At 40.6% G+C, this 21494-nt stretch overlaps 3 protein-coding genes and 1 long non-coding RNA gene across 5 annotated transcripts in view; 2 read left to right on the forward strand and 2 right to left on the reverse strand.

The window, feature by feature from the left end:
• kiaa0895l overlaps positions 1-2381 on the forward strand; it is a 7237-nt gene extending 4856 nt beyond the window's left edge. The window contains exon 4 of the mRNA XM_015035544.1: positions 13-2381. The gene's annotated coding sequence lies outside the window, so the exon portion shown is untranslated. The remainder of the gene's footprint in view (positions 1-12) is intronic.
• Positions 2382-3923: 1542 nt separating this feature from the next.
• Positions 3924-14835, reverse strand: LOC106949356 (casein kinase II subunit alpha'-like). Of its 2 annotated transcripts, none has more exons than XM_015035542.1 (13): positions 14674-14835; positions 11970-12346; positions 11775-11886; positions 11386-11487; positions 11210-11260; positions 11019-11078; positions 10022-10105; positions 8973-9083; positions 8801-8902; positions 7452-7552; positions 6620-6768; positions 5202-5289; positions 3924-4315 (listed from the first exon to the last, which is right to left on the reverse strand). In XM_015035542.1, exons 2-12 carry the CDS (start codon positions 12074-12076, stop codon positions 5216-5218), a joined length of 1053 nt encoding a protein of 350 aa, XP_014891028.1. In that variant the 5' UTR covers positions 12077-12346; positions 14674-14835; the 3' UTR covers positions 3924-4315; positions 5202-5215. The 2 variants fall into 2 exon arrangements, with proteins under 2 accessions (XP_014891028.1, XP_014891029.1); XM_015035543.1 differs by lacking the exon at positions 14674-14835 and adding an exon at positions 14569-14664.
• On the forward strand, positions 14821-21183 carry LOC106949358 (uncharacterized). The gene is made up of 2 exons (XR_001425361.1): positions 14821-14910; positions 20651-21183. It is a non-coding gene; the product is annotated as an uncharacterized LOC106949358 (long non-coding RNA).
• LOC106949355 (zinc finger protein 319) lies at positions 17805-20658 on the reverse strand. Its single transcript, XM_015035540.1, has 2 exons — positions 20576-20658; positions 17805-19784 (listed from the first exon to the last, which is right to left on the reverse strand). The coding sequence occupies exon 2, from the start codon at positions 19687-19689 to the stop codon at positions 17932-17934; it is 1758 nt and encodes a 585-aa protein (XP_014891026.1). The 5' UTR covers positions 19690-19784; positions 20576-20658; the 3' UTR covers positions 17805-17931.
• Positions 21184-21494: the final 311 nt, after the last annotated feature.

Raw genomic sequence — 21494 nt, forward strand, 5'->3', positions numbered from 1 at the left:
GTCCCACAAAAGGTCGCATTGTAACGGCGCGCTACGGGGTAAACGCGTCGCATCGTAACAGGAAAACGCGTCGCATCGTAACGGCGCTCTATGGGGAAAATGCGTCGCATCGTAACGGCGCTCTACGGGGAAAACGCGTCGCATCGTAACGGCGCTCTACGGGGAAAACGCGTCGCATCGTAACGGGAAAACGCATCGTAACGGCGCTCTACGGGGAAAATGCGTCGCATCGTAACGGCGCTCTACGGGGAAAACGCGTCGCATCGTAACGGCGCTCTACGGGGAAAACGCGTCGCATCGTAACGGCTCTTTATGCGGAAAACTCGCCCGGAGTTTTTATTGATTACCACCAAAACGTTGCGTCGTACCAAAACTTGACAAGGAAAAACACGTTGCATCGTAACGTCACTTTACGTGGAAAAACCCGTCCAGCGTTTTTACAAAACTTGAACGATCCAAACGGGACGACGCCTCCTTCGTTTTCAGTCGGATGCATGGTTGTGCTGCGGATCGGCGCATTTTAACCGCGCTCCCTTTATCAAGTTACCTCACTATTATCACTATGTAACCACCATTATATATGTAGACTCACATAATCATAGGCGGCTTTATTTATGCACTTGTTTACGTTTTTGTTACGTTGCAAAAAGAACAAAATGAATGTCACTGGTGTTAGCTTTATGTTTTGTTTTTGAAACAACGTTTTTATGCCTTAGATTGTTTGCATTTTTAAAAAGAACACCAAGGACACAACATTTAAAACCAGGTGGGTTTGCAGTGACTGAGACCATGAATCTTTAAATACCAAGTGCCACTGGACTCAGCCAAGCGTTTCGCCCCCAGGGTTTTAATTATCAGTGTTATAATGAAGCTAATCAGCGGCGTTGTCTTAACTGTGTCCTTGGTGGGCTTTCTTAGTTCACTACTGTGAGTTCTCCTGCTGCAACAACCAAACTTTACTTTGTTTGGTTCAACATTTGGGATCTTTGGTGAGCGTCTTCCAAAGATAACAGGGTTTTGGTGACTACTGCCCCTGAAAATCATGATTTTTAAATCAAAAATATAATTCATTGAAACTTTAATCAATGTATTTGAAGGGAAATAACCATTTTAAGCAAATAAGCTTAATGAAATGTAGGAATACTAATCGATCGCAGAAATAGGATTATAAAAGAAAAATTTTAACATTATTAGCTGAAAATAAGCTTTTTTGGCTAAAGGGGAAGGGAGTTTAAAAGATGAATATTATTCATGGAAGTCAAAAATAATGGTATAAAGGAGACCTAACAGACCGACACCCTACACAGATATTTAAACAGACTTTATCAAACAAAGGTCTGATTAAAAAATTGTTACTGGGGGTGTTGTTACGCTCTAAACTATCCAAAAATTTAAAACAGTGGTCACCAGATTATTAAAGTGTTGTGGATAAAGCACAGCAGCAGTGAAGGGAAGCAGCTAAAAGTCTCACTTTTTTGCACATAATCAGCTTAAATGCATGACACAAATATTGCTGTCAAAACTTTATTCTCCTTAGCCATCTGAAACTTTAAAGTAACGTGTTGTGGAGAAGTTGGATAAAACATTAGCAGCAGTGAAGGGAAGCAGCCAAAAGTCCCACTTTTCTGCACATAATCATGGTTTAACTGTTAGCCACACCTCTTTGTATCTTCTTCAAGCTAGTGCTAACAATCTGGTGGACAGATGGGACACACAAAGTTTGAAGGGGAACATTTGGAGGGAGAATTTATTTATCAGAACTGTTGTTAGATCTTTTGTATTCTTATATTTTGAATATTTTATCTGAGAAACTTTATGCTCACAAACAACACCTGCAGTGAAACCATAAACCTCCCAAATGTTGACCCAGTCCTGATTTTTTAAATGGATGAAATGCCAAAGTGGCATCTATTACTGTTTTTGGTTGTTTAGTGAAGCAGCTGAACCCAGCTGTGGTTCTGAGGAGGCCGGGTCTCGCGGTGCCTTCGATGGGTGTAGCGCTCATCTGATGTAGCTAATTACTGAGTTCGTTGGCTGCTTTTTACTTTGACACTACAGACGCCGGTCACGGCATTCGGTTCGGGTTTGAGCAGAACCAGGTCATATGTTTTTATCTGAAAACCGGTGGATGCTTTTTAAATGCGTGGGTTTGATTTTTTCGGAAGCGGTTGGACTTTTCCCTGCTGTGTTTACAGTCCACGTCGCCTCAGCAGGAACGTTTCGGATCTGAGCAGGCCGTCCCGTTCAGAACTTTGGCCCGGATTCTCCCAAAACGAATGCACCAACTTGTAACGCACGAATGTTGCACAAGTGTTTTCTGTTCTGGAAATACATGTTGAAGTTCCAGTGTTATTTATTAAACACGCACTTATTGAGCTCTGCAGTCTGGCTCATTACTGTCCAATAAACCGACACACCGTCTTCATTTCACGTTTTATTTTAAACTTAAGTTTGAACGCTAAAGTTCTGGACATTTAACGTTACTGCTATGACCAAAACGCAAAACTTTTAACATGAACAGATTCTTACCGCCTCAACCTGCTCATTTCTACGGAAGTATTCAACTGCCTGAAATTGGAACTAAATTCAGGAGCAATAATCATATCAGAAATTTTACTTCGAGGTTCAAAACTCGTTTTGCTCCTGAATTTACTTCCAAGCCCAAACACTCAAACGTTTCTGTACGAGCTTAACTGAAATCCATCACTTTTGCCTCCTCTAATTAATTTACTACATAGTGGAGTTGTGTTAATATGTATTTAAAGATATTGAATTTAAAAATAAAAATGTAATTAATCTGAAGTGTCCCAGGGGTTGCGCCCCCCATGTTGAAGACCTCTGACATAACAGGATATTTTATGGTGTAATTATGAAACCTTAAACCTTGTTGATCTGGTTAAAAAGGGTTAAATGAAAAACCGTAACCCTAAGCTAAACACACTTTGACTCATTATCCCATAAACTAAACTCAGTTTCTTTTAAATAAAAAAGTGTTAGAGCTGGATACCATGGAGATAATTAAGAAAATAAGACAGTAAAAAACCACATAACTGGCTTAAAGTCTCAAAGATGCTGAAATTTCTTAATCCTTTTGGAGGCGCCAACATCAGAAATTAGTCATTTAGAACCGTGGTTGGATATGAATAAATTAATACATCTAAGTAAAACAAAAATTATATGATTTGGAAAACTAGAAACAATAGATTAAATACATTTGTATTTATATTAGGTATAAATACAAATTTTTGTTTACTTTGGATCCTAAAATCTGTTGGAAGCTTCAACTAATGTTGCACTTTTAGTAAAAAAAGGAAACCCTGAAGATACTTCAGTGACTTTAAAAGATTAATTTATTCATATCAAACCCCGGGATGTTTTAGCTTTTTATTGGTGTTAGAAATCAATCAACAAAACCTGGCTTCAAAAAAAGGAGTAAACTGATTTTTACAAAATACTAAATAATAAAAAAAAATTAAAACTGGATAAATATTTGCCCCCTTCAGGCCAGCATTTAGGAGATGGTAGTGTTATTTTTTTAATGTTCAAAATAAAGACTTCATTGTCATGAAGGCAAAAAAAAAAAAAAAAGTCAAAACCAAAATCTGGATTTTATTATTTTCTGTTTTTATGCCAAAAAATTTAATCTTGAAGAATAATTTATATTTTCACATAAAAAATGTGGGAAACGTTTTATTTAGATTGGAAATAATGCATGTAAAGACCAACCTTAAGTGACTGTGATTATTTACATTTGAAGATATAAACTCTTCCCTCTGATTGGTCAGTTCAGTCTGTGATGTAGCTCCTCAACATCCAATCAGCTTACAGATGGAAATGTTCGTCTATGACCTCGTATTTAATGATTTATTTTAATGTCACAGAAACAGTGAAATCCAATCAGGGAAAGAAACTCGGACACGTTATTTAAATAAAAACTGTTTATTCTCTTTCAATATAGCTTTTGTTCTATCATAGCAGAAAAGAGCCTCCACGTCAGTGCTAAAACCTGGAACTGGATTTCCTGCAAAGACGGTGCGGCCGGATTCGGATCCGGCGAGTCACTTAGTTTAAAAACGGGTTCAGATCCGATTTCCCATCCAAATTATGAGGGGCTGCGGGTTCCCTGGGCTCTGATGGGATTGGTTTAGTCCATCCAGTACTGATCCATTGGGTGTGTGTGTGTTGGGATGTGTGTGTGTTGGGGTTGAGTGTGTGTGCTGCAAAAACTGACATCTTGCTCCAGTATGGCTGTTGATGTGGAGGCAGAGGTTTCTGCCAAGAAAAGGTTGCAAGTTGAGGTAAGAAAGATTTTTTCCTGAATGGGTGGGAAGAAAAAACTTTAAGTTATTAAAGGAAGACAGAAAATCTGAGTCAGATTAATGAAATTAAAACAGATTTAATAAATCCTATAACATTTCCTGGTGCTGTGTTTTAAATCCTGTCTGAGACTGTTTAGAACTGCTGTTTGGCGTTATAAACACAAATTTTATATTTTGTGTTTATTACTCCTGTTTTCATGTTTATTACTCCTGTTTTCATGTTTATTACTCCTGTTTTCATGTTTATTACTCCTGTTTTCATGTTTATTACTCCTGTTTGCTGCGCCGCTCATTAATTAAACAAACTGATTTTATTTGGACCTCCAACTGGAGATAATCAGATGAATCCAGAGGTTTGATCCTTTAAAGAGATAAAATATAGCAATTAACATACAATAATATAATGGAATCTAATATAAACAACAGGACAGGACATTAACAGATTAATTTAGATAAAGATATTAAGTCTTGGCAGATCGTTGTCGATGCTACCCAGAAGGCATGGTGCGTTCACTGACTGGATTTTTGAGTTCAGTAAAGGAATACGGTGGATGTTTGCAGATAAATCTAATATTAAATGAACTGTTGACTCCCTGGACTGTGGTACAAACTGGCTGCAGCACCAGGACAATGAAACATTTATTAGTTGTTTTCCGTTGATCTGCGTCTCCTAGTAAGAACGCCTCCATCTAGAAGTGGAAACTCCTCTTCCTGTAAGTTCAGAGGTTTGCTGCGTCACGTTTAATAAAACCTTCTGGTGACAACAGATGGAGTTAAATATAGGAAGGTGTGAAGAGTTATCCCCCCGTTTGTGTTGTTTTCAGTTTTTAAAGCTGCATTTCTCGTTTGTTATTCCATGCCAGAGGGCCACCAGTGGGTTACCTGCTGTCTGGTCATCATGTTGCATTGGAGCTGCTTATTGCCTTTGTGCCGTCTGTGTTGGCGTTCGCTTGTTCCTTCACCACTGGATCTGTGGGACAAACAAACCCAACGGGAGACGAGGAATGAGCGGAAACTTCCTGGAAGCGGCTGGAACCAGACTCTAGAGTGTCCGGAAGATAACGGCTGTGAAACAAGGATGAGCTCCAGTTTCTGGTCCTTTTCTTTCTGCTGAGAACTAATTCATCTGTGGAATGTATCACTTTACATATCTATTGTCCTTTTCTCAGAACCTTTGACCTGTTGGTCACAGGTTGTCATTCACAATAACAGGGGTGTCAAACTCCAGTCCTCAAGGGCCGCTGTCCTGCAGTGTTTAGATGTGCCACAGGTAAAAAAACAGTGGAATGAAATGGCTTAATTACCTCCTCCCTGTGTAGATCGGTTCTCCTGAGCCTTGCTAATGACCTAATTATTCTTTTCAGGTGTGGTGCAGCAGAGGCACATCTAAAAGTTGCAGGACAGCGGCCCTTGAGGACTGGAGTTTGACACCCCTGTCACGAGAGGACCCAAATTTGGGTCCTCTCGTGACAGACAGGTTAAAAATTCAAAGTTTTTCCTAAGACTGGTGCAAGCAGAGCTGCAGCCACGCCTCGGCTCCCTGAACGCATCGCTTGCTGCTTTCACAGGAAGAAGCTGAACTACTGAGAAAACATCCGACCCGTTTACTTCCAGAGAGTTCGCCTGCCTGCTGGATGGGAAGCAGCTGGATCCCACTCACAGGTCCAGCCCAAAAACAACAGAGAACCGGACAAACAAAACAAAGAAAAAAAAAAGCCCAACTCCTATTAACATAGCAAAATCTACGATAGTGTATTTGGGTTATTGTAGAGAAAAAACAGGAGTTTTCTTTTGCCAAAAACTCTGAAATTTTGAGATTAATCTCAGAAATTTTCGACAAAAAACTGAAAATTTTTTGAAAATTTGACTTGAATTTTTTCTAGAGAATTTCTGAAATTAATCACAAAATTTTGGAAGTTTTTGGTGGAAAGTTTTTCCGTCTTTCATTTTTTCTTTCTAAAATGGCCCAGATACACAGTCATAAAAACCCTTCTTAAGTTTTTCCATTTCAAAAAAATGTAAAATAAACCAAATGAAGCTACTTTATTTCAGGTTGGGTTATTTGTCCGGCGACTACTTTTGACACTTAAACAGATTTCAAAATAAATTAGTTAATAAGTCCAATAATATGAGATTTTATGAAAACTTTGGTTCCTTTCTGAAACAGAATAATTTTTTTTAAATTTTCCTCAGAAAAAACAGAAATGTTTCAAAAAATCCTCCTGGTGTTTTATAAGCAGCCCAGTTGGGGGAAACCCGCCCAACCTGGCAACCCGGCTGTGTGCACTGCAGGTACTGACAGAAGTAGGTGTGGCGCATGGCCTCGGCCGCCGTCAGCCTCTGCTGGTGGTCGTAGCGCAGCAGCTTGTCCAGCAGGTCCAGCGCCTCCGGACTCACCAGGTGCTGGTTCTCCGACTGGATGAACTGCTCCCAGCGCTTCCGCGACTGCCTGGAACCACAGCGCCCCCACACAGTCAGCCACGGTATGACGACACAAATTACGTCAGGATTTATATTTAGTGAGGCAAAGAAAACAGGATCTGGCTGCCGACGTTTGCTGAAACTAAAACTGTTAAACTTTAATCTCAGGCTTCGTCCAGGAGTCAGTGTACGACTGAGTATTAAGACAAGACTAAGAAAATTACGATGTTTGAAATTAAAGGGAATAAAATTGTAATATCAGAATAAAGTCGTAATACTACAATCCCATATTTGGAAACGTTCCACATATTTTAGCAAGCAGACAGACAAAAAAACATCCAAGAAAGAAAAAAGGATCAATTTGAAGAAATGCAACCCAGACCATGATGCTGCCACCACCTGTTAGGTTTCATGGTGTTCATGAGGTTTATTTGGGGTTCGTTTGGTTTCATCAACATATTTGGATGCAAACAGCGCCACCTGTTGAACCCAACCAGCACCTGCTGGACATTCCTGCAGAGCCTTCACCAGTGTAGGAGAAAATCAGTAAATTTTACACATCTGTAACGCCTTGGACATTTGTTGTACCCTCACCCTGACTGATACTTTTACGTGACGAGTTCATAAAACTGATCAAAATCATGAAAAATAAAAACAAAAGGACAAGTCTGAGTTCTGTCTGGGTCAGAACCGGGTCGGGTTGGTACTCACTGTCCCAGCAGGTCTTTGAAGCGAGTGTCCAGTTCTATGTGATACTTGTGCAGGTAGCCGAACAGTTCGTCGGTGCCGAGAACTTTGGCGATGCGAACCAGCTGCAGAGCGAACGAACACACACACACACACACACACACACACAGACACACACACAGACAGAGAGGCTCAGTTAGAACCGCTCCCAGTAAACTAAAGGTTCCTGCTTGCAGTTGTTTCCTGGAAAAACATGTTACACCAGCCAATAACCTGTTTTATGAAACCCAAAACTCAAAAATGCAATTCCAAGAAGTAAAAGCTGCAGAGCTGAAACGATAGTTGAAATAAATGTCAACTAATTTAGCAAATGAATAGTTGTTAACTGGAGCATAGAGACTCTAAATAAAGTAATTTCCTGACAGAACAACACAGAGTGTGGAGCCAAAATTATAAAAAAAAATAAATAAAAACATTTTGCATTTAAGATGGAGGAAAAACTTTTTCTTTCTGTAATTTTCCACTCAGAACTCCCAGCTTTCAATCAATCAAGTTGATCTGTGTAGCACAATTCAGCAACAAGGCATTTCGAAGTGCTTTAGATCATAAAAAATAAAAATAAAAAGCCATAAAAGCATAAAATATGTTGAACCAGGTGAAGTTACAACCTCACCTAGTTCAAATTATGTAAAAAAATTAAAATATATTAAATTGTTGGTTATTAGAGACATTTTAGATAGAAAAACTGAGCAAATTTCAGCCAAAAAATTTTTAGATTAATGTCTGAAATTCAACATAATTATGCTGTTAAAACGGCTAAAACCTGCAGTTAGGTTTAAATGTATAGTTGAAGACGTTAAATGACTATCATTTAATCCTGCGTCATTAAGAGCCACTGTGAGGAATCCAAGGTCGCAGCTGACACAGCAGCTTTGAGGGAATCTGTGGCGCCCCCTGCTGACAGGACACTAGTCAGGTTTCCACAATCAGAAAAAAAAAAAACTGACAAGTTTAAAAAATGCAGCATTTAGAAATCCTGATGTCCTTCAGTACGACTGCTAAAACCTGCAGTTACTATTTTAATCTACATTTACATTTGTAAGTTAGAACATTAATATATTTGCATTAGAAACTAGACTAAAATACTCGGTAAGTTTTAGTTTTGTTGAAGTGTATAACATCCAGCATTATTTATGATGATGGAAACGGTTTTTGTTTTGGATTAAATGGATCTCAACAAACTTTAAAGAAAAGTGTCTGCATAGTTAAAGCATAATTCAGTTTAGTTAATTTCAGAGGGATCGATCCTGCTGGTGTCGTTGTGGTAAAGTGCGGATGATCCGCAGGCCGTTCCCGGCGGGCGCGCCTCCTACCTGGTCGTAGTTGTCCTGGCCGTGGAAAAACGGCTCCTTCAGGAAGATCATGCTGGCCAGCATGCAGCCGAAGCTCCACATATCCAAACTGTAGTCATACATCTGCAAAAACATCTGCAGAATCAGACCAGCCGAGCCGTTTAAGTACGAGATTCAACTCAGATTAACTAACCTGATAGTCCACTAGCAGCTCAGGGCCTTTGAAATAGCGAGACGCCACCCTGACGTTGTATTCCTGAGCGGGATGGTAGAACTCGGCCAAACCCCAATCAATGAGACGAAGCTGCAGCACAACAGACTCCATTAGTTAAACTGATTACTGTACGGAGCACCGTTAGCGCCAAGAAAAGAATAAAACCACAATATTATGACTTTTCCCTCAAAACATTCAGATTTATTCTCATGACTTTATTCTTGTCACATTACCACTTTATTCTGCTAAAATTATGATTTCATTCTCAAAATATTCCAATTTTATTTTTGTGATACAACTTTATTCTCGTTTTTTTTTTAACTTTATTCTCATAACGTTACAACTTTATTCCTGCATTGTCAAGATTTTATTCTCAGAGTTCTGAATTTATTCTTACTAAATACAACATTATTCCTGTAATATTACGACTTCATTCCCATAATGTTATGGCGTCATTTTCATAATATTACGTTATTTTCGTAATTTTGTTCTCATATTATTGCAACTTTATGCTGGTATGTTTAATATTAAGACTTTATCTGTTATAATTTTATGACTGTATTTTCATATTCTTATATTTTTTTAGAATCATCTCTAATAAATGTCGTATGATTTAACTTCAGAGTAAAAAATATGTTTGTCTTTTTATAATCTTTAAATATAAAACCATAAAACTACCAGAACAGAGTCAAAATAAAAGGAGAATAAAGGTGTAATATTATGACTTTATTCTCGTACTTTTATTTTTTCTTATTTTCTTAGCGAAGCTCTGATATCCTGTTGTATAATTTAGTTTCAGACAGTGAGAAACAAAATGTTTATCGTTTTATCATATTTAAATATTTGGTTTCAACTGTAAATAAACTTTATTACAACCCGGTGCCGTTTGAATAATAAGCACTTTCCAGGACTTTAAGCAGAAATCCAGCACTTTCCAAACCTTGAAAGTGCCTGATTAAAACCCAGCCCTGTTTATTCAGCAGCTAAACGATCGTTTCAGGGCGGAAGAGGAGGAAGAGGAGCAGCACCTTCCTCAGCTGGTGGTCGATCATGACGTTGTGCGGCTTCACGTCTCGGTGCATGATCCCCATGCTGTGGCAGTAGTCCAGAGCCTGGAGCAGAAACAAGTCAACGTTTCCTCCTCAGACAGGAATAATAAGAAATTCATTTAACCATCTGGACCAACAGCCTTCATCAACGCTCCGCTTTTTATATAAATATCCATAATTAACAGGAAAATAAATACAAACTAAGTAAAAACACAGAGATTACTCAAATCCTAATTACAACTGTCCTTGTAAAGTTTCCTGCACTTTTAATTTAGTTGTTTTTATTGTTTTCTGTTGATTTTTAAATAACAATCAGTAGCAGATTTTTAAAATGTTGGCCTAAAACCAAAAACCTTCCTGATGAGTTTAAAAACCACAAAGTTTAACTTGATTTTACAGAAAACAGAAACACTGAGCAGAAATGTTCAGCTCCATGTTGTGACGAACTTCAGCTTTTACATAGAAAATCAAACACAGACCAAAAGATGGTCACTACTTACATTTATTTCAGTATTTTTATTTCTTTATTTAATAGTTTTTCTCCACCATATTTTTTATTTCTACTGCTTCTCTGAGTTGAGTTCAATTTGTTGATACTTTACACAATGTGACTAATTTCACTTAAGAATAAAAATGCACCAAACAGAGGCAGAGATCTTCATGTTGTAGTGAGACCTCTTGTTCATATACCAGCTTTGCTGATCTAATATTTTCCATCTGCAGTCATTTAGAGATCAATAAGATGCAGTAAATACTTTACACCGCCTCTAGACATACTTCGCCTTCTTATTAAATAATTTTTAGTGGAGTAATTTCTGGTATGACAGTTTTATTTTTACTTAACGCTGAAGTAATGCATCAAATAAATATTTCTTGTTTGTTCCGTGTTTCTGTCGCTACGTGTGGCTGAGGTTTTACTCTTTTTGCCTCCACAGACCCTGGAAGTCGCGGTTAAGCTTCGTACGGCTGATCTCACCTTGAGCAGCTCATACATGTAGTAGCGGATGTCGTAGTCGGTCAGTTTCTGGTACAGCTCCTGCAGGAACGAAAAGAGACACTCGAGTTTTAGCCGTTAGCCGCCGGCAGCTTCTATGCTAACAGGAAGTCAATCTGTTAGCTGCCTGTCGGTGCATGGATGGTAGTGTGGAGCCAGCCCAACTCAAGTACCTTAAAATCTGTGTTATTGATGAACTCAAAGACAAGCGCTGGCGTTCTGGACTGCAAAGAGAAAACAACAAACACGGACAGCAGCGGCAGGTAAGTGGAGATCATTAGCCGGCTGGATTACGGCGGCGGGCATGCAGCTCGGCGGGCGGCCGGGCAGGCGCTCCGCTCTCACTCACCACCGGGTCTTTGACCGTGTCCACCAGGCGGATGATGTTGGTTCCTCCTCGCAGGTTTTCCAGGATCTTTATTTCCCGTTTGATCTTCTTCTTCTTGACGGGCTGAGGAGCAGAAACCAGGATTTAACCGAAATGAGAGGAAGATCTGGCTTAGCTCGAAGCCTGGAGAGGCTGGTCATGTTCAGATGTTCAATGTTTAAACAGCTTCGCAAAGAATAATCTGAAATATACGTCTTCAAACCTTCAGTTTAATAAAAAGTACTTTTCCACTGTGTGTGATATTGTTTTTCTCATTGTAATTTATGGCGCTGCCACTGAGGAGAGCCAAGCCGTTTCCTGGTTCTCATTAATCTGTAACAGTGAGGATGAGGATGATGAAGTCTTCTCACCTTCAGGATTTTCACCACCACCTTCTCGTTGTTTGTAATGTTTATCGCCTCGAACACTTCGCTGTACTTCCCCCGGCCCAGTTTGCGCACCAGCTGGTAGTTGTCCTGGTTGCTGAAAAGAGCAGAAACAACTCGCCGTTACCACGACAACGATGACCTTCCGGTGCCCACTGGCGCACCGCCTCACCGCCTCACCTCCAGTTTGGCACGTGTGCGTCGTAGTCCCAGTACTCCCGGTTCTTCTGCGTGTTGACGTCGGTGTAAACCCGAGCCTTGCTGCTGGCCGGCGAGGATCCGGGCATCGCTGGCGTTGAGGCTCTGCGTCCCGGACCGTCTCCTCCCTCGTAATACTCGTCGGCTCGATAGCGGAAGGCAGCGCAGCGGCTGTGCAGAGTCTGTGGCTCTAAGGTCGCCCCGCTGTGCTTACCATTGGCTTTGGCGGCTCGCGGCCTGACAGGGAAGGCGGCGGGCCGGTCCGGGGCGGCCGCGGTGCAGAACGACAGCGCTACGATCACGGAGTGAGTGAAGCCCCTGAGCAGGATGTTGGGAAGGTTGGGATGGAGAACCGCCAGCTGTGGGGAGAAGGAGGAGGCCTTACAGTCCGCCTGGAGGAACACCGTCTGACCATTCAAAACATTTTATTTACACTGAATAAAAAGACATCCACCAGCACACAATGTGATCTACAGGCGCCACCTAGTGGTCACCATGGTACTGCACGTAAACGACTACCTGCATGTAAACAAATGATTATGTTTAAAATGATAATGAATAGTCCCGACCCGCTTGGGACAAAGGTGTAAGAAAATGGATGGATGGATGATAATGGACACTAGTCTCAAGCCCTGAAAATAAAAGATGAAGACATCGGTGGACAGAAAACAAAACCAGACCTGTCACGATACGTTCTGCTGGATGATAAATTGTCCCAGAAGTTATTGCAATAAACGATATTATTGTTGTTTTGAGACCATTTTCAAGTAATATAATGGCATAATAATGTAAGAACATATTCTCAAAGATCAATAAACTTTAAATTCTAGTGAACATTTAACACAGGAAGATATTTTAAATATCCCAAACAAATAAACAAAACAACAAATAAAATGAATTATGAAGTCTCTGCAAACACAGTTATCCTTTAAAAAAAAAGGCTAGTTGAGACCAAAACACCAGACTGAAGACTTTGATCATCCAGTTTTTGGTAGAAAGAGAGAAATGATGAGTCATGGAAATTGAGATTATAGAACTTGTTTTAATTGATTATGTGATTAATGGATTTATTTCTTATTGCAACAAGCCGACTTACGGTTGGAGAAATTTATGTCTGCAGGAATATTTTTCAGTTTCTCTGAGTGAGATGCAGAACATTTTTATACCACTATAATGTTATATAGCATGACACTGGCACACTGTGCTGAGTATCGCTGCTCCCCGCGCTGAATAACTGGTGTAAAGGTGATCGATTAAATAATTAAATGCTTCATTCTTAGCATTTAAAGCAGACGTTATGTTGTACTGATTTATTTTCTCTCAGTTCGACCTCAATCTGGAAAACTTGTCAACTAAAACTTAGATCAAATTAAAGGTACTTCTTAAAAAATAATGGACCTTAAAACAAATGTTCTCAATCTATAAATAAATTAAACCTGATTTGAATTCAGGTGGGAAGATTCTGGATTAAATCTGATTCCTATCTGTCTGAACAGAACAATGGATAATGATGAAACTAACATGTATACATAATATTTTATCTAATTTCTAAAATTCTTGTTTTATAAACCTATTTCTTGACAAAAAAAGAGTGTGGACAGTTAAAGTTAACCAGCTGGTTTAGAAAAACATTCAAAAATGTAGTCCAAAAATTAAAAAAAATAAATCATAATACAATGAGATTAGCTATTAGCATCATATCTAAACACTGTGACTATTATAACTACAGACTCTCAAAGATCCAGGTTTCCACAGTTTAAATATCTGTAAACAGCAGTGTTGTGACACATGACCTCATGACTTGCTTAAATCAAAACAGGCTGGTAATTATAGTTAAACAAGTCAGTTTAACTGTAATTACCAGTTTTTACTCAGTCTGAAAGCCAGATGTGTGGGGATGGTTTTGTTTTGGCTTATTGCTTCTGGATATTATTGGGTTTTATTACAATATAACAACAGACACTCCTCAGCAAAATCAGTGGAGTCAGCCAGGTATGAATGGACAGGAGCATAAAATTAGGTTAAATAAATATGCAACTTGATCAAATTCCTTTGAGCCTCACTATGAGCCGTTAACCACGCCATATGATGAATCTTTATACAAATATTTTATACAAATAACTACTATAAAACGTAGGATTTCATAACTTCTGATTTAATTTGAATGATGCTTTCTATTTCTCCTCAAACAGTGAGAAACAGACGCGCCTCTTAACCGATATGAACTGATTATGCGTTAAATTGTTGTAATTTGAGCATCTTTTAGCGCAGATTCTCATTGTAAGTCTTGTTTTTGGGGCCTTTTAACGCTCAATCATCGTGTTTTCTCTTCAGCCCAAAAATCTGTTTTATTTTGCATCTAAATTCGGGGTTTGGTGCGAATCAAAGTGAAAACCCATCAATAACACCGGGGACTAGTCTTAACTCTGAGGCGGGATTAGTTAGCATCATCTGTGATGAACTCAACCAGCGCTAACGAGGCTAACTAGTAACGGTAGCCTAGCTGGATAAAACCGTTCAAAAAGCGTAAAGTTTCACCCAGAACTGTGGCGTCACAGAGAAATACACCAGCTAGACTCACCTGCGTGTCCCCACGCAGCTCAACCCGATAACACTATCAATCAATTTGATCGATTAGTGGCGTAGTTTCTGTAAGCTGAGAGAGAAGCTAAAGCTAGCTGCTAACCTCGAGCGCAGAGAGGCTCCTCCGTCATCAACGGTCGTTCGCTCGCGACTTGAGCTGCGATGTCCTCGCGGCGATGCGAGCCGAACCCGGGTCCCCAGATGATCGATGAGGTGATTGGTTTATTGATCCCGACAGATGGGCGGTGGTGGAGGTGTCTCTATCAGCGGCTGCTCTTCACCTCTGCAGTCAACATTACCCGGAAGCTAACCGCGCAGAGGATCCATCACCACACAAACAGTGAAAAAAGAAAAATGCAACAAAAACAAAACAAAAAAAACAAACAAATTATATTTACCGTTATTTAAATTAGAAAACCCACACACCTAAAAGGGCGTTTGGTTAAAGGGCATTGATTAAAATATCTAATTGCATGTTGTCTATAGCTATAACTCGTGATTTATCGCAAATGAATTTTTTATTTATTTATATTAGTCTCAGTCTTATGAGCATTGAGGTTGACAAATGTACTACTCTGTGCCGTTACAGAGAAAAGGGCTTTATTTTTTTAAGGATTGTCCATTGATTAAAATATTTAATTGCAAGGATGTTTGGTTTAGGTGACGAAACTGTTGAAAAAATAAGTTTTAAAAACGCCTTGTCAAAATAATAGCATGTTGTCAATAGTTGAGTCAGAATGAATTGCCAATTATTTTTATTAATATTTTTATAAAGATATTAATAAATATCCTAAAGTTTATATATATATGAGCAGTGGCTCAAACAGATCCCAGGAACAACATCAGACATCTCAGTCCAGAAATGTGCAGTTGTAGGCACAGCCAAGATACTGGAGGAGAACCTGAAGCTCCCAGGCCTCTGGTAGAGGAGCCGAGCTCAGAGGATGAGAGAGAGAGAGAGACCACCCGCGGAGAGTGAGAAGGGAATTTTATATATATATATATATATATATATATATATATATATAGCAAAAATACCATTTATCCATGTTCTTGATGCAAAAGAGCCAAGTAAATAAAAAACTAAAAAATAAAATAAAATTGAAGTTTCTAGTTGACAAAAAGGTGGATAAATGTTTTACAGAATTTAGCAGAGGCGGAGCAGCTTATTATAAGGGTGGTTTATTTTAATATACAGTATGAACAGGGTTTATAATGATATCCTTACGCTTCGATGAACTCCAACAGGAGCTTCTGAAGCGGACTCACCAGGATTCAAACCATGGCACTCAGTCCCACCCTGTAAACCCCCCCTCCCCCCCTAAGTCCACGACTCCAAAATCTTTCCTTTAAATATACTGCAAAGATTGTACAGAATATAAATCCACACAGTAAACTAAAGTACACACATATTTTTCTCTTTTTTTCTTACCTTTATCCTTGGTAAAAAAAAATAAACAACACATAAGTGGCAAGTTTTACTCTGATTTTTAAGTCCTGTTGGACCAGGAGGAGGCTAGGATTCAGTGGAAACAATACAAGGCCAATTCTTAAAAACAAATAACAATACTCAATAATAATAATAATAATAATAATAATAATAATGATAACAATAATAATAATAACTTTTGTTATATCTAAAACTAATGCAACTACATCTGTGGCAAGTGAGGAACATAATGCTTCGTGGGGTTAAACCTTGTGAAATTTCCGGTGGAAATGAAGCTCATTCAGAGTGAATAAAAAAGCAGGTAACATAAGCACTATACAGTTGTCAGAGTTTACATCGCGTATACACACAATCTATAATATAACAGAGTAGACTATTCCATGAATCAGTAGTCATAAATATTACACTGTGCATGTCCTATTGCACAAGTCAAGTGTTTCTACGACACGATAGGTACGCGGGTTAGTTACCTACATGTCGCTTGTTTTAATACAAAGATGCAACAACACAGATTTTATAGGAGACGGGCTGTACAGTTTCACAAATCCATGTGAAGTCTTTTCTTCTTCTTCCTCTGAGGATGTCCTAAATAAAGCAAAGCTATCATACAACAGTAATACTAATGTGGGAGAAGAATCCATGCACAAACAGATGGATCTACGTTCTACTGACGTGTTCGCTTTCAGCTTCACCGGACGTTAAATAAAAACAAAAACGAGTGAGCAGAAAGAATAAAAACTAATAATAACAACAATATTAAGAATAATAAAAAGGCACATGGACTGAAGAGGAGCCGACACAAATGGGATGACTGTCTGGAAACGAGAGCCATCTTTCTCAACAACGGTTACGGAACAAACAACCACATGCAACCACAGACTACGGTCCCAGACTTTACAGAGAAAACCGTCCCGCGCTCCAAGTCTCACATCCATTTCTTTCTGGTCTAGTTTTCGTTCTTCAAAAAGAAGAGGGATCCCGATTCCCTACGGTGGCGTCTGAGGGACGATGGAGATGGAAAACCTAAGAGGACGAGCAAATTTACGCCAAAAAAACGTAAGAAATTTTGAGATAAACAGCTGGAATTTTTTCTGAAAAAATACGGGAATTCACTAAGCTCAAAAAATTATTTACTAAAAACAAGCTTAAAAATTTTGTAAAAAAAAAAAAAAAAAAAAAAAAAAAAAAAAAAAACACCTAGTAATTTCAGAGCTTTGAATGTAAAAATACTGAGCTGGGTTTTTTTGTTTGTTTTTTTTTTTTTGCAAATTTTTGTCTTTGAGCTTAGAAATGTACAAGTTTGTTCTACAAAAAATATGAGATTACCTCAAAAGTTTGTGAGTTTTTTCTTGAAAATTTCTGAGTTTTTGCTTGCTAATTTTCAATTATGAGGTCAGAAATTTCAAAGTTTCTGAGGTCAATCTTTACATTTTTAAGGTTTTTTTTTTTTTTGCTAATTTTTGACTGAGCTCAGAAATTTCTAAGTTTGTTGTAGAAAGATCCTGACACTGATCTAAATCAGTTTTTTTCTAGCAAATTCTCAACTTTTGGAGTGAAAAAAGTGAAATAATTTTTCTTGAAAATTTCTGAAAAAAAATTTTCAGAATTTTTTTTTGAGTTTTTTTCTTGAGTTTCTGCTTGCAAATTTTCAACTTTGAGCTTAGGCATTTCAGTGTTTTTCTCAAATTTCTGAGTTTTTTCTCTCAAACTTTCAAGTTTTGGAGCTCAGAAATTTTCCAAATTTTTTCTAGAACATTTCTGATATTAATCTTAAAATTTCTGAGTTTTTTTGGGCAGAAATCTACTCCTTTTTTTCCCCATCTACGATGGCCCTGATGCGCCGTCGTACGATTCCCCCCTCTGTGTCTTGGATTCACCAAAAGCAGGAGTCTCTGGGAGTGTTTTTGGAGTTCACTGGATGCACGGCGCTTCAGGGAAGTTCTCGTTCTCCGCTGTGTGCTGCACCGTGTGCTCCTGCAGCGCTGTGAGGTCAACGAAGCGCTCGCCACACCACACGCATTTAAACTGCGTCTCCCGTGAATGCACGCTCTGGTGCTTGGCCAGGTGCTCCCGCTGCTTGAAGCTCTTGTCACAGTTGGCACATTTGAACGGCTTCTCGCCCGTGTGGACGCGGCGGTGCCGCTGCAGCTCTGAGGAGTACCTGAAGCGCTTCTCGCAGTCGGGACACTTCAGAGGCTTCTCCCGCGTCGGGTCGCAGCGGTGCTGGACGAACTCGGACGACGACACAAAGCGCTTGTCGCACAGAGAGCACTTGAGCGGTTTCTCCGTGCAGTGGGTGCTTTGGTGCCGTTGCAGCGTGGAATTCTTTTTGTAACCTTTGCCGCACACATCGCATTTGTACGGCTTTTCCACCTCACCACCACATTTGTGCCGCAACAGCTCCCCCGACTGGCTGAAGGACTTCTGGCAGGACGCGCATTTGAAGAGCGACTCCATGCCGTGGACCTGCTGGTGGTAGAGCAGATGCGACGGCTGCAAGAAGCCCTTGTCACAGAGGTTGCACTTGAACGGCCGGTCGGCAGGGTTCTTGTGTGTGCGGCGGTGGCGCACCAGGGCGTACTGCTGCTTGAAGCTCATCTGGCACTCGTCGCATTGGAAAGGCCGCTCCTCGGAGTGCGTGCGCTCGTGCTGCCGCAGGTCAGATGGCCGCTTGAAGCTCTTCCCGCACGAGCCGCAGCGGAATGGCCTCTCGCTCTCCGGCTGGCACTGGTGGTGCAGGAGCTCCGACGACTCTTTGAAGTGCATCTCACATAAATTGCACTTGAACAGGTGCTCGCCCGAGTGCGCGTACATGTGCCGCACCAGGTGGGAGCGGTGCTTGAAGCTCTTCTCACACACGGCGCACTTGTATGGCCTTTCGGAGCTGTGCGTGCGCTGGTGGTGCGCCAGATGTGATGACTGGCTGAAGCTTTTGTCACATGTGTCGCATTTGTACGGCTTCTCTCCCGTGTGGATCCGCTCGTGGCGCGTCAGCTCTGACAGGTGGCGGAAGGACTTGTGGCATACAGAGCACTTGTATGGCCGGTCGGGCGCGGATGCCTCGAATGTTGGCGGTGAGGCGGCGCTGATGACTGCACCACCGCCGGAAGTCTCGCCGCTGGAGGGCTGCTGCGGGTTGGCGGCAGACGAGGTGGGCGTGACGTTCCCGGAGCCTGGGCGATATGTCTTCTCGCAGATGGAGCACTTCATCGGGTTGTTACCGTGAGAGTTGTGATGCTGCGCCAGCGAGGTGAGCAACGAGAAGCCCATTTTGCAGACGCCGCACACGAACGGCTTCTGCTCCACCTGAACGCACTGATGCTCCAACAAGTCGGTCGCCTGACTGAAGATCTTCATGCACTGCGTGCACTGGAACGAGCGGTCCTGCGTCACCATGCACTGATGCTCGTGTGGGTTGGCCAGGTGGGAAATGTCATGGCCGCAGGCTCCGCATTTATGCCCTCTGTCGGCCCCTACCTGCAAGGAGGCCTGCTGTGCTTGGACGACGTGCTGCTGCGGATGCTGCGGCTGCTGCAGGGAGGCGTCCGGCTGCAGGACGACGCCGTACACGGTGCAGCTCAGAGAGTTGTCGCCTGCCTGAGGGAGAGTGTGCACAACAGAGGGTGGAGCCACTGCATGCTGCTGCTGCTGCTGCCATGCCTCCGTCATCCTGAATGCAGGGAGGATTATATCCCAAATTTGACACAAGGATGGATGCAGCTGCAGAAAAGTCTGTAATGAATCGCTCAGTGTCTGGGGAAACCCTGGAGGGGGACGCAGAGTAAAGAGAAAAATAAATAAACAACAAATAAACAAAATAACACTGAAATAATGTAAGTATTTAAGCTGAAACAATGTCTAACAAAGTGATAACAAATTCAAAGTGATGTAAAAAATAAATAAAATACTCGTAAACTACTGTGTTAAGTGTTATTTCTGTTTGTAGCACACGACTGTTTGCTTTTAAGCGCAAAGAAAGCCCTTAAGATGTCACTTCGTCAAAGTAGCTTTCGCTTCAGAAAGAAAACAGAATCAATGGGCTCGGTCTATTTCCTGGAGCGCTAATCGGACATATAAAGATTTTATATTTTGACACGTTTTTGAATTCGTTTTTTTTTTTTTTTTTAAATATGTTAATAACAAAGCGCCTTGTTTGAAGATGACATTTCTTTCAGGGTTCAGAGTGAGCCATAAAAACGTTTCTGTTGCAGGATGTAGCTCGATGTTAGCATGCTAGCTGCTAACGGCTGGAGCTTCCTCTCATTTGAAAAATAAAAGGAGAATAACATCCGGTGTTTCAAAGTGATGAAGTACAAAAACAAGCTGATTTCTAACTGTGACGGGCGTCTGGAGCGCTGCAGCTTGTCAGCGACACGGTAGAAGATGGGAAAACGGCTGGTTTGAAGCGAGGCTAAGCGGCGGATGGAGCCCATATCAGAGCAGGCCTTCCCCGGAGCTGCAGGGGGAAAAATACGCCTCCTGCAGCCGAGCCTCCTCGCATCCGCTAAAACGAACAAACCCGCAACCAGAGCCAGAACGATCCGCCAGAACTCACCGTAGTTGCTTATCGACGTTCCTTGTCGCAGTCTCTGGTTTGCGCTCGGTAACCGTGGGTGTTTTCGGTTCTCAGACCGGCGGCGGCGGAGGGGATGCGGTCGAAGCCGGACGCCATCCTCCAGCAGACGGACGGACACCGGAAACCGCCACGCAGCGACCCGCTGCCACTGTGCTGCAGCAGCTACAGCCCATTCATGACGGAGGAGAATCTGGAAGTGGCTAAAAAGAAGCTCCGGCGGCAATAATCGCCTTTCAGCTTCCGTAAAATTGCTTTCGAACTAACACAAAGGCTATCTGGAGCTGGTTAAAATATTACGAAGGGTAGTTCCAGCTTTTGAACACCAGGCGTCGCTGTATCACCCGATGTAACCGCAACCTAGTTAAAAACTACTGAGTTGTTCTAAAGTCCTGCTACTATTTCCCTATTTGTAAACTAATAACATTGTATGACTTCTCAAGATGATTAAAATGACTCATTTTAAGTTTTGAGTTATTTTTCGTGGAGAAGTTCTCATTAAGTTAATACTTAATTTTCCTGTATCACTACAACTTTATTCTGGTAATGTTACGAAATTATTTTGGTATTATAAAGATTTTATCATGTTATTATGACTTTATTGTATTATTACGAGTTTATTCTGCTAATATAATTTCCCCCCTGTACTATTATAGCTCTATACTTGTATTTATAACAAATTTATTATGGCAAAATTATGACTTTATTCTACTATTATTCCGACTTTACTCTAAAATTCCAATTTAATTCTCATATTTTCATGATTGTATTCTGGCATTAATCTGATCTTTGAATTATTACAACTTTATTCTTGTACTATAACGACTTTAGTCTTGTGTTATGACTTTATTCTGCTAAAATTACAACTTTATTCTGGTAAATTATAATTTGTCATATCTTC

This window comes from Poecilia latipinna, unplaced genomic scaffold, assembly GCF_001443285.1.
Source record: "Poecilia latipinna isolate Pla-1442-1.1 unplaced genomic scaffold, P_latipinna-1.0 Scaffold338, whole genome shotgun sequence".
NCBI lineage: Eukaryota > Metazoa > Chordata > Actinopteri > Cyprinodontiformes > Poeciliidae > Poecilia > Poecilia latipinna.